Genomic DNA, 12705 nt, shown 5'->3' with positions numbered 1-12705 from the left:
AGGAGTGGATACAAAGTGTCAGCCTCTGTTAACTAATTTGCTTTCTCCTCTTCTCCTGTAAAAGGTCCACGGGGTGAGAAGGGATCCGCAGGTGAAGCTGTGATAGAAACTATCAGGACAGAAGTCTCGTCACTGGCATCTCAGAGTAAGTAAGCCTGGCATTCTACTCCTTTTTTTGGACAGGTGCTGGAGACCGTGGGGCCTGCTTACAGCTAACAGGAGGTGCATCTGCCTCATTCCCCTCAGCAGGCTGTAGGACAAGTGTGTGTGCATGTGTTTGGTGGTGGAATGCTACCATGGTGGGACAGATACCTCCTCTTCTGCCCTGCTTCTTATCTGTGCATCCTAAAGTACTTTCAAAACTAACTAGGTGGTTCCAGGCCCAGGACACAAATAGAAAATCAGTGGGGCCTCAGTTTAGCCTTTTGCTCACCGTGTTTGTGTAGGGCAGTTCCCTGTGTTGGATGAACGTAGAGCCATCTGCAAGTGGAGAACCAGTTTAAAAGAGCGTGTTAATCTGAAGAACAGGGAAGGAAGGAAATAAGAATATCTCAGCAAGTTAGAGGGTGAATTCACAGGAGAGCAAATGCTGTATCAGTATGGTAATTAGTAGAGCAGAACAGAATGATTTAGCAGTGTCCTGAGCAAAGTGCCAGCTTGCTCTGTGCAGTTCTAGATATGTGATGCACATCAGTATTCCTAGGGTCTAGGACCTCTGTAAGTGTGCAAAAGAGGCAGGGCAAAGAAGGGCATAAAGCCATAAATGGTACTTGCCAAATGACATCTTTGTGCACCAGAGTGAGGTCATGTAAATCCCAGACTGTGCTTCCATACCACCCCATCCCTCATGCAGTTTTGGACCTCTGCATCACTGAGCTTTAAGTTTGTGCCTCCACTAAAAGGCAAAGATCCATTTCCAATAAAGACAACATGGTGCAGATACTTGTTAAATTATAGCTGTGCCATAGTCTCCTTTCTCCTCTCCTTGAAAGGTCTTTCTTTCTTTCTCTACCCTCTGAGTCTGAGTTTTTTGCTCGCTCCCCCAGCACCTGTTGCTCTTTAGAGAGATTACCTCCCTTTTTTTTCAATATGCTTCCAGGCTGCTCAGTGCTGTATTTTGCTTTCTGTCCCAAACCCCATGTTGGTAACCAAACATCCCTCCTTTCCAATCTCTGCCTCAACTTTGGCTTAGGTCATCCAGGTCCTACCTGAGTCCACTGTTGACTGTAAGAACTTCTATCAGCAACACAACAACTGTCTCCATAACAGCATTAGCTTCACAGCAACAGTTTTTCCTTTTTTTGTGTTTCACTTGCACAGTGTTGGGAGATATACAAGGGCGAGCAGGACCACCAGGTCCCCCTGGACCACCAGGTATGTAATATAGTGGAGATCAGTGTGTAAGCAGGGACACACCACCACCTCAGTGCACTTCTGGGCTGTGCATTTGGCTCTGTAAATACCCTATAACAATCATGTTTATTTCATTGTCAGGTGAATCTGTGCAGGGACTTCCTGGGCCTCGTGGTCCCCCTGGTAAGAGCTTGTTTCTCTGAAACAACCCTGGAAAGTGGGTGGTTTTTTCAGTGCCTCTGTCCTGTGCTTTGCAGAATGTCATGTAATGATCTTGGACACGTTGGAAATTGTTAGGGCTGACTATACTGGAAGAGGAATCTCCCACAGTGATGGGTTCTTACTAATGCAGTTTCACAGCAGTAAGATGCTGCCCAAGGGATGAGATTTGCTTTGGACAAGATTTGCTAGACAGACTAGTGAATCATAAAGGGAAGATGCTCAGTGTGCTCGTATCCCCATAGAACACAACAAAATAATTTTGTATTTAATTCTTGTATGGCCTTAACTTCCATCTGGAGACAGATGTAGCAGCACTGATCACAAGGAACACATCCTTAAACCACTTCCTGTAGCAAAATGGTAATTTTACCTTACAAAGCCACAAGAGAATACTGCAGGAAGGCATGAGATAGGAGCATAACCCCATTCTTTGCTCTCTAGTCAGTAGCAAAGGGTGAGGCTATGAACTTTCCCTATCAGTGAAACAGAGGCCATCTGGGATAGACGTACTGCACCACAAAGAAACACATTTCTCTGTCCTACATTTGGTGATAGCAGATGATAATGGAAAAAAAAATAACAAGGATGGATAGGTATGCATGGAAAAAACAATGATACTATCCTGTACCTGGAAATATTTGAGTTATGTCCATGGCTGGAGGTGGAGCAGTTCTGATATATTTACTCATGTTACTGAAGTTTTTTCTTCCTGAAATCTATTTGTGTCTCTCTTGCATAGGATTGCCAGGACCTTCAGGCCCACCAGGGAGACCAGGATCTTCAGTGTCCACCTCAGGTAGGCCCTTCAGATTCATTCACTCCCTTGTGCCCTGAGAATGTCCTGTTTGTTTTGGTCTGTCCTTGGTTATATGGAGCCAAAGGAAACTTGTATCATGTCTTATTGGCTGTCATAAAGAAATGTGTTTGTTTTACTTACAGAAACATTTGTCTCTGGCCCACCCGGTCCACCAGGTCCACCAGGCCCGAAGGGAGACCAAGGTGAGTCCCACTTACCAAGATACTGGGTGGGTGACAGCAACACAGACTGAAAAGAAGGAAGGAAGCACTTGGAGGCAGAAACTCTCCTGCCTTTCTGTGGCTATAAGAATGATCACTAAGTAGGACTCCTGTCTGCTTCCATAAAAAAAAAAGTCATTTTCAAAGAAATTTGTTAGCCTATGTTGCTGGTTTCAAGGCAGTTGTTCTCTTCAGATCCCAACTTTGTGTCATGTCAGATTTGCCATTAAAGGGGGAATCAGTGGGGAACAATTTTTTTTTAAATACCACATGGAGTTGATAAGTCAGTGTAAGGAGGTGTCCCTGTTAAACTTAGCTCAGCTCTCGCCTGGCAGGAAGAAGTGGGATCTACTCCCTTTACCCACTCTGCCTTGTAAATTGAAAGCCATGAGAGTATTCTGCAGTGTGGGCTGAGATATTGTAGGAAATCAAAGCCAAAAAAAAGCTAACAATGCGCCTCTGCTTCCATGTTCACAGGTGAACGAGGTCCACGAGGATTCACGGGTAAGGAGGCTTCCAGGGCTTGTTGTTGAGGTGCAGTATAGTTTTGTATATGACACCTCTTCTGTGTCCCATGCAGGTGAACCAGGTGAACCTGGCCTTCCAGGATTCTCTTCCCATGGTCAGTCTGTACCCTTTTTCCTCGTTTGATTGCATTGTCCGTAAGCTGAAGCCAGGGGCAAAATCCACACGGTTTATACCTTTGAATTTCTGACTCTCCTTTGCATTTGACAGGTGGTGCAGTCACCATGCAGGGACCTCCAGGCCCCCCAGGCCCACCAGGACCTAAAGGTGAAGTTAAAATCTACCTTCTTTCTGTGTTAGTGGCTTCACACAGCCATGTCTGGTTAAAACTGAAGGATGGAGCAACCTAGTCTCTAGAGAATTAGAGCTATTCCCACCCTTGCCTTTTCAGGCACAACAGAAGCATGGCAAATGAGTTTCTTCAAGAACATGGCCCTGGGTGGCTGCTGTGGCCTCTTCTGCTTTTCCCGAACAAGCTGTTCATCCAATTTAGTCATTGCAAGGACTAGGTGGTTGCCTGTCTGGTGACACATAGCTTAGCTGTTTTACAAACCAGGTCTAGAGGATGCAGTGACGCTTACAAATAATTGTCTGTCTCTCTCACTCTGGTATCCAGGTGATGCAGGTGTCCCAGGCGCTCCTGGCATCCCAGGAACATCTCGAGGTGAGAGGCTATCATTGCTCTGATACTATCAGGAAATGTGGCATTGCTGGTGGAGATTTACAAAAAATTCCTTTGAGTTTTATGAAAATGTGGATGTCAGTTTAATGCTGATTGGATTTGTGTACAAAACCTTAAAGAACGTGAGGTGTCTCCACGCTGTGGTGACAGGAGTCATGCAGGGCCCACTTTACACCTTGCTGTGGAGACCAATAAGAGGTCCTTAAGCTGGTTTTCCACGAGCCGAATGGGATTAGGAGTAGTGGGGTTAACCTAAAGAGTTTGAGTGCTTTTTGGATTTCTATCCATGTTTCTGCAGAGCATTGCATTTAGTGCACAAAATGAGTGCACTATCTATCTGTCTGAAGCCAGGGAGGTTTCTGGGCTCAGCCCTGCAAAGTTGGGTAGGCTGAATGATAACATATCAAATGAAATGAAAATGTTAGACTGCTTAATAGTCCATGTTTAAACTATGTTTGGAGATAGAAGGACTCTATAGTTCATTCCCAAAACTCTTCCCAGAAGAGGGAAGGGTTCACTGCAAGCATCCATTAGTGTTTCTTGGTCCAATGCAGACATGCCAAAAACTTTCCTTGCAATATTTTCTGTAGGTGGATCCAGACAAATCCAGGGACCCCCGGGGCCTCCTGGGCCACCAGGTCCTCCTGGCCCAGGTGGAAGTTCCTCTCAAGAGATTCAGCATTATGTCGCTGATTACCTGAAAAGTGAGTATAACCAGGATTTGCACAGGTCAGCTGATGCACGCCTGTCTTCCTTTTGTTCCCTGAGCCCCTTGTCACTCTCCTGTTAGAAGCAGCAGCCCTACTGCTCTGGCTTTATTTTTGTTGAATAATATGAAGTGCCGTTGCCTACTGTAGCCTCTGCAGAACTCTCTTTCACTGGCCCTGATTTTCACCCCCAACCCCTTCCCCCCCCAAAATAAAACAAAAAAGGGAAATTAGTGGTTGTGTATCTGGCCATTATTTTCACCTAGTGACATGGGCTTATCTTGGGCTTCCTTCCTAGGTGATAACGTAAGGCATTATTTGACTGGTGCCCAAGGTCCTCCAGGCCCTCCAGGCCCACCTGGAATCCTCACCACTGCAGATGGGAAGAGTTTTGATTTTGCAGAGCTGGCTACCCGTGTTATGAGCTATATGACAAGTAAGCATCATTTTCCTGTGCTGGTAAGCTCTGTGAGTATCAGGTCACACTCTCTGCTAAGGACATGAGGACAGACAACACTCTTTAAGGTGCAGCTCCTCGGGCCTGTCTTTTGCACATCTTGGCCCAGGACTTCACACAGCTGAAGCGACCTCTGAACCTTTAGATTAACTAATAGTTGCTGTTTAAGTAGTCTCATGTTAAATGTTAGCTGTTAGAATCTTTAATGTCCCCATGTCCCAAGCACAAGTGTCTGTATTTGATTTTATATGTGGTGTCAGATTTTTAGGGCTATCTTATCTTCTCGGAGCCCTCCTAAAGTAGATGAAATTCCCAGTGCTTTTGGAAGCAGCTTAGAATCTTGGAGCAGAAACCACACTGCTGTGGAAATGACCATGCTATGTGAAACTGCAACTGATTTGTGTTGTCCTGCATGGGAAACCCATTTTACTAGCTAAACTGGATTAATTCAGCTTTCCTCTGTTCCTCCTCTACCCCTCTTCACCCTCTGTCTTCTCTTGATCTTGCCTAACATAAAACCTTTTCATTCCCCCAGGCTCTTCAGATCATTATCAATCATTTGCCAGTTCAGTATCAACTACATCTGTTTTGTACCAAGAACTTTTGAACCTGCTGCAGAGTAAGTGACTGTGAAGAGAAATGTGGAGATGTGGGTAAAGCATCCCAAAGTTGCCTTTCCTTCTTGTCTCCCGACTCCCATTGTGATTACCAGCAGCTGCCTTGGAGGGCAAAGGCCTGCCATAGGTGCTGCACAGTGAACTGCAATGTCTCCTTCCATGTCCTCTGGAGACAAATTTACGTGTCTTATACTGTTGAGTTTGCATGCTTTCCAAAAGTTATACTTGTTCACTTGGTTTGCTTTTTGTACCCACTGCTATGACCGCAGTTTCCTACTCTCCTTGACTCTCTAGGTGGCATCTGTCTACATCCCTCCTCTAAAAGAATTCCCAGTGGTTTTCCCCAGTCTCCCACTGAAGCCTGGGGTTTCATTTTCCCACTCACCCAGTCCGTTAAGGTTCCCCATCTCTTTTTGCCCACCCCAAAGCCTTACTATGTCTTTGTTTTTAAGATGGGCAGCATACCCAGCTCTATCTTCTTTCCTACATACGTTGCAGTTGTGGGCTTATACCATACGGAGGGCAGACGACACTCAGAAAGGGAGGTGCAAGGTTAAGGGAGCTTTGCATGTATAGAATCTGGTGATTTCTCTAGTGTGCTGGGTCTCAGCTCACAGGCTGGGAACTCCTCACGCTTGACTTTTTTTTTTAAGCAGCTGGATATTCTTAAAATATCTCTTTTATTTGCAGGAGAAGAAATTCGTCAGTATCTAGTTGGACCTCGGGGCCCACCAGGACCTCCTGGACCAGGAGTAGATGGAATGTCTCTGTCACTGGATTATGATGAGTTGACCAGACGGTTTATTAGCTACTTGACAAGTAATTGTCTTTATTAGTGTGCTTTTCTCTTTGTTCCTTTGGAAGCTGACAAAAAAAATTGTACAGTTAGTGAAATGTTATGAGAAATACAGTTAGTGTATGTTTGGTGGCCCTGCTAGGCAGGGGGGTTGGAACTACATGATCCTTGAGGTCCCTTCCAACCCGGGTGATTCTGTGATTCTGTGAAAGATCTTCTCATGTTGGTTGAGCAAATCCCTAAGTACAGAGACCTCCTCACAGGGGCTGTGATAGACTTCTAAAAGAATGAAGATGTCCTGCATCTAAGATATTATGCACAGACACAAGAAGTGAGTTTTGCTTTGCTAAAAACTGATCATAGGGACGTCACCTCACCTTAGCCAACTTAGAAGTCCTGTCAATCCCTTTTTAACTCTGAGAAGTTAACTTCAAAGTGAAACAGATTCCACCTCTGTGCTTCATTTTCTCGACTGTAAAGGGATGAATATGGCATTTAAGAACCATTGGGCAGAAAGGAATCTGGAGCATCCTTTACAAGAGTGCTAAAATGTCAAATTCTGATAGGGCAGCTGCCTGCTTGAAGAAGCAGCCTGGACCACGCTCAGTCTCTCTGAACCACCCTAGGAGACCAGATTCCATCAATGAGCTGCTCCAAAGATGATAGGCGTTGGCTTTTTGACTCTGAAAGAAGGAAAATGCTGTTTAACAGCAGCACCCCAACAGCTCAAGCAGAAAAACTGCATTTTATCAGCAGTGACATTTCATTAAATCAAATCCCAAAGATGCAGAATTTTGCAACAGAGCCACTTGCAGATAGGCAGGCACAGGGAAAGCAGCACATATGTCTGGCTCCACAGATGAGCTGCATGTCCTGGCAGGCTTAATGTTGGAGGTTCATGAAGCATGCTGAGCTCTTGCTAAGAATAGAGGAAGAAGCCTGATACCTGCCAGTCTGTGCATACCTTTGTATTTGGATTTGGATTAAGGGGCAAACCTTAACTCCCAACAAGAAAATGGCTTAAGCTCTGCTTCTTAGCACAGATGGCTGGTGCAGAAGGCTCTCCTGCATCGCCTGCAAGCGAGCCCTCAGCCTGTCTGTCCACACTACAACACAGCCTGTTGTGATAACGTGATGCTGTTGGATATGTTTGATTTTGCAGGTTCTGGTATGAGCATTGGACTCCCTGGACCGCCTGGGCCTCCAGGTTCACCAGGCATATCTTACAGTGAACTGACAGCATACCTGAGAAGTAAGCCAACTTCTTGATCCCTGATACAGGTTCCTACACACCTACAGGATCTTTTTATGGGCTTTTTACTGCCACCATCCCTTATCTGCAAATGACTCATTGCTAAGTGCAGAACTTCCCCCTTGGGCTGTCACCACAGATAACCCTCTGTGTGTCTCCAGTGATCACCTCTGCCTTAGGAGCAGCACTGTGCTCTGCTAGGACCTGTAGAAACAGTGAGTGGCTGCAGACAGATCCTGAGATCTTGTGGAGAGTGGTAGCATACAAGAGCTTTTTATGTCACTTTTTAAAAGCAGTTCCGTATTTGAAAGTGGACTTAAATTTGGACTTTGACACTCTTTGGGGTCTTCTGACTTCCATGTATGACATCTCAATTCAAGGAAGTGAGGTGTGCCAGGAACTGGGGAGAAAAAAGCATCTTGTGCTTGGTTTTAGTTGGCATTATCTATATTGTCAGGAAAGTTCATCAGGATTGCAGTGGTTTTGATAACATCTTCTCTTTCCTTGTGTCTTGCAGACTCTGAATTCAGTGGTCTTGTCGGACCCCCTGGGCCTGCAGGGCCCCCAGGGCCCCCAGGGATCCCTGGATCATCTGGCACCTCTCTGGAGGACATCTCTGCTTACCTACAAAGTAAAGCACCTGCTTTTCTCACAGCTGGCAGGAGATTTTGATTGGAGGTGCTGGAGGGACTGGGCCTGAGATTTAGCTTACTAGGGCCTGTGACTGCTCACTGGGAACAAGGTCACTTAAAATCTCATCAATGTCAGCTGGAAAGGGCTGGAAGTTGGGGTTGGAGCCTTTACATTTTTAAGATTCCTAGCCACGTGTCCTGGTTTTATCTGTATTCCATATCATGACATTGTCCTTCTCCCTGGTGAAAGAGGCCTTTTCCCCCCATCCCTTTCTGGTTGTGCTTGAAACCACTACACCATGCAATGTCCTTGTTCTCTCACTGTCAAAATCATTCTTTTCTCTTTATCTCTCAAGGTGTTGGATACTCTTCTATCTCTGGCATGCAGGGCCCACCTGGCCCTCCTGGCCCTCCGGGACCACCAGGCTTCTCAGGAACTGGCCTCCTGTCCTACGCTGACATCACCCACAGTGATGAATTCAGGAGTGAGCTGATCCAGTACCTGAAGAGTAAGGAAATGCTGTCCACCCCCTCTGCACATGTCCACAGCCATGCTTCGTCTTGTGTGGGCTGCTGGCTCTACTGCAGCTGAGACAGCCTCTCTTGAAGAAGTGATGGAGCAACACTTCATTCCTACAGGCTTACTGCTTATCCCAGTACTCGCCTTACAGGCTGTAGAGAGACCACAGTTCACTCTGTAGGCAGATTTCCTTTCAGTTCAACTGCAAGACCAAAGTCCATGTTGTGAGCCTAAAGTAACAAGCACTGTGCAGTTAAAAGTGACCTGTACTGAGCAATGAGTCGTTAGTGAGGTCATTTGCAGACCTTTGCTATTGGAAAAGTGTTCTCTTTGGTGAACATCTTCCTACAGAGCAAAGGATGATGTGAAATTTGGAGGGCAACGATAAGCCAGTTGTGAGCAGCGTTGGTCTGGGCTCTCGTGTTGGCAAGTCATCCAGGGGAGCCTCTGAACAGCAAGAGAGTGGGCTATTTTTGGGAGGCTGGTCACAGAATGCTGTTCAGCGGGGGTGCTGTGCTTGGCCTGAGAGGAGTGCACCCCTCTGCAATCATTGCGCAGGTTTCTGCGGTGAGGCGCCCAATACTGTGGGAGAGATGGGGGCACAGGAGGATGTCAGGCTTTAATTTTCCCACCTGTAGAGATTCAGGTTGATATATGTGCCTGTTGCCTGATGCAAGGCAGTGGATGAGGGTTACTGCAGTGATTGTCAGGAGAATTTCACCCTCGTCTTCATTCAGATTGTAGCCACGTGACATCTCTGGAGCCTGGGGGCTCTGGTACCCCAGTGTCCCTGATGTCCTCTCATTGCCTCTTGTGTTTTTGCAGGTGATGAAGTTCGAAGCTACATCTCAGGGCCTCCTGGGCCCCCTGGGCCACGGGGACCACCAGGACCCAAAGGAGATAGTGGTTTGGTGGCTGGGTCTATGTCTTCATTGTATCATGATTCACTGGCTTCTGAACGGTCGCATGGAGGATCCATGGGTGCCGAGGGATCCCATGGAGGATCACTTGGCACAGGCAGCTCTTACAGCAGCTCCATGAGCAGCAGCAGGTCATCATACAGTGCCTCCATGGGCAACGATGGCTCTTATGGTGCGTCCCTGGGCAGCGATGGGTCGTTTGATGGGCTGCTGACAGCTGAGGAGTCACACAGGAGATCAGCAGGTCCAGGCAGATCTTATAGCAACTCCTTTACTGGATCCTTGGATTACAGTGAGCTGGCTCGGCGTGTGTCAGAGAACCTACAAAGTGAGTGTGATGCTTTTTTTTTTTTCCTGAGCCTTCCTGTTTTGGCACACAACTCCCAGTTCATTTTCCTTACTCTTCCTGCTCCCTGTAGTTTTCCCTTACACTCTCCTGCCCTACCATCCAGAAACAGCTCCTTTCAAATGATGTCTTTATTTCTTCAGGCCAAGGTATCCTCCAGGACTTCATGTCTTACACTGGACAGGGGCCCCCAGGCCCGCCAGGACCTCCTGGACCTCCTGGAATAAGCAGAGTCTTTGCAGCCTATGGCAATGTCACTGAGGACCTCATGGACTTCTTCAGAAGTAAGTGACGTGTTGACCTGATGTTTCTAGCTCATGCATGTGAGGTGTCTCCAGCCTCTTGTGGAGCCAATGATCCTTTCACTTCTGCATGCTGCAGAAGTTCAGTCAAGATTCAAAGTTAGAGGCAGATCCCTCTTCCTCCTTTGCTGGGGATGTGTCGTCTCATCATTAGGAAGGACATCAAGTTTTCCCACTACATGTAGAAAATTCACCCTTACGGCCTGAGCTTGCAACTCCTGGGCTCATTTTAGGCTGGTTGGACTGGCACATGTACAGCAGAAAAAGAGAGCTTTCTCACGGCTCTCAAAGTTCCCTCTCAGCAGGGACCTGCTCCAGCACAGGTGACAGGCAGGATGCTTGGGCTGGGTGGCAGAGCAGCACTGGTGAGATGAGATCCCAGCCTGCACCAGGTCTACTAGGAATGAAAATATTTGAAAAAATTGCTCCTGCTCAGTCTAATCCCATTTAACCTAGAGCAATGTCCTTCCAGTGTGACTCGCTGCTTCTCTAAGTGAGCACACAGTCTTTCAGGTGGTTTATCCTACTCACTCATGCTCTGTTTTCCCCTCCAGCACACGGTACTGTCCGGGGACCACCTGGTGAGAAAGGAGAGCGGGGTTATCCTGGCCCCAAAGGTAAGGCTTGCCATCCTTTCCCTCTCAAGCCTATGATGCCAGTAACTTCTTGCTGCCCAGGAAGCAGCACTGGGACCAAAGGGATGGTTGGAACCAGGCTGCTCTTAAGGTCAGAGCCTCCATGTAGTGAAGGCGGTCTTTACGATCGTTACGAGCAGCCTAATTTGTTCTTCCTTACTCTGACCTATCCCAATCACACTTGTGGACAACTTGTTTTTCTCATTCCTTCAGGTGACCCGGGGCCGATGGGCCCACCAGGACGCCATGGGCACAGGGGACCAAAAGGAGAGAAAGGCGAGAAAGGTACGGACATCTGCCATCCCTGGGGAGAGCTGGGTCAGGGCTTGGAGTGTTCTCTGGACACCAGCCCATCTGGTGGGAAATGCTGACACAGCTTGGATTGGTTTTCTTGGTTGTTTTATGGAGTAGTGTTTTTTGTCTTGTTTTTTCTCTACATGAATTCTTCAAATAGTCCTCCTTCTGACTTTCTCCTTGTCCCCAGGTGAACAAGTGTATGGTGGCAGAAGGAAAAGAAGAAGTGTTGGGGTTTAAGGGAAGAGCAAAGTCAGTTCTGCACCTGGCACCATCCCTAGCAGCTCAAGAGATTTCGTGTGGATCTTCACTGCCTTACTGCTAAAATGTCCTTGCCAGTCAGCTAAGTACTTAGACTTGATAGTTCAGTGTTTCTGCTGAGATCTGAATGGCTCTTTTACATATGTCCAGTGTTGCTCTAGTGTGGATGTTTCCTCCTGTTGCAAATGTATGGCCCCTGAGCCTATCCAGGTTTGTGGTTTTGTGCTGACAAGGGCTTCCTACCCCTCTCAGTCCACTCTTGTATTATTTTGAGCTACATAAAAACTTGTCTTAAACAACAAGCCACATATCCAGGAAAAAAAAAAAAGTCCTCCCCATACCAAACAAGTGGTAAGAGTCAGACCAAAAGCCCTGCAGGAAGTGCCAGGACTGAGCCTCATGAGCACAGCACTGTGCTGGCTGTAGTGGGGCAGGGGCTGCTGCATCAGGTGGTGATGGCACTGAGCAGGGTCCTGGCTGGGGCTGGGAGTGCTTTCAGATCTCTGGGGTCAGCACTTATTGTCATCCCACCTGTGACCCATTTTGGAATGTGGTTCCCTTCCGCCTCAATTTGTCAGTGCTCTGGCACTCAGGATGTATTAACCTCGCTCCCCAGCCTGAATCCTTTGTCCAAATCCTGTTACAGAGCAGGCTGTGGCAGCACGCAGGGCACAGCACATGCAAATACTCTGCAGGGAGCATGGGCCTCTTGTGCTGTGCAGCACAGCCTGCTGTGACATGCACAGGGACAGAACTGAAGCACTTTTCTTCAATGTAATTTGTTGACTTTTAAAAAACATTTTTGCATTCTATTTTTGGAACATTAGGAAAAACTTGTTAATGTAAACATCCCAATTAAAGTGTGTTTTGTACTCCAAGTTTGCCTATCGGTATTACAGCATAGCCTGTAGCAGAGTCACTGTGACTGCAGGTAGACATGCTGTGGGGTTTGAGTGGCCAATGGTGGCAGTTTTCCTTCATTCTCATCACCAGTACGTGACCAAGCAGCCAGTGTATTGTGTCTCGGGATCTCTGGTTTCCAGTCTTCAGGAGAGTTTGGAACAAGGTTCTATACAAACCTGGTTGGTTTTCAGAGTATACAGCAGCTTGCAGTGTTGGCTCATTAAACTTGTATCCTTCTGGGTGAATCATTCTCTTCACCTGGCT

General features: G+C 47.0%; 1 protein-coding gene across 1 annotated transcript in view; it reads left to right on the top strand.

Annotated features, from left to right (window-relative positions):
• COL17A1 (collagen type XVII alpha 1 chain) overlaps positions 1-11517 on the top strand; it is a gene marked incomplete at both ends in the record, with an annotated part of 34969 nt that extends 23452 nt beyond the window's left edge. Inside the window, 21 exons of the mRNA XM_079536568.1 lie at positions 65-145; positions 1321-1374; positions 1495-1536; positions 2315-2371; positions 2515-2574; positions 3070-3096; positions 3173-3214; positions 3328-3384; positions 3734-3781; positions 4390-4503; positions 4805-4942; positions 5499-5582; positions 6271-6399; positions 7539-7628; positions 8146-8259; positions 8617-8769; positions 9606-10028; positions 10190-10330; positions 10903-10965; positions 11197-11268; positions 11468-11517. Coding sequence (XP_079392694.1) covers positions 65-145; positions 1321-1374; positions 1495-1536; positions 2315-2371; positions 2515-2574; positions 3070-3096; positions 3173-3214; positions 3328-3384; positions 3734-3781; positions 4390-4503; positions 4805-4942; positions 5499-5582; positions 6271-6399; positions 7539-7628; positions 8146-8259; positions 8617-8769; positions 9606-10028; positions 10190-10330; positions 10903-10965; positions 11197-11268; positions 11468-11517 — 2039 coding nt within the window. The remainder of the gene's footprint in view (positions 1-64; positions 146-1320; positions 1375-1494; positions 1537-2314; positions 2372-2514; positions 2575-3069; positions 3097-3172; positions 3215-3327; positions 3385-3733; positions 3782-4389; positions 4504-4804; positions 4943-5498; positions 5583-6270; positions 6400-7538; positions 7629-8145; positions 8260-8616; positions 8770-9605; positions 10029-10189; positions 10331-10902; positions 10966-11196; positions 11269-11467) is intronic.
• Between the last annotated feature and the right edge of the window lie 1188 nt (positions 11518-12705).

This window comes from Tetrao urogallus (assembly GCF_951394365.1).
Source record: "Tetrao urogallus genome assembly, chromosome: 5".
NCBI lineage: Eukaryota > Metazoa > Chordata > Aves > Galliformes > Phasianidae > Tetrao > Tetrao urogallus.
This window is presented reverse-complemented; position numbering and strand designations above follow the sequence as displayed.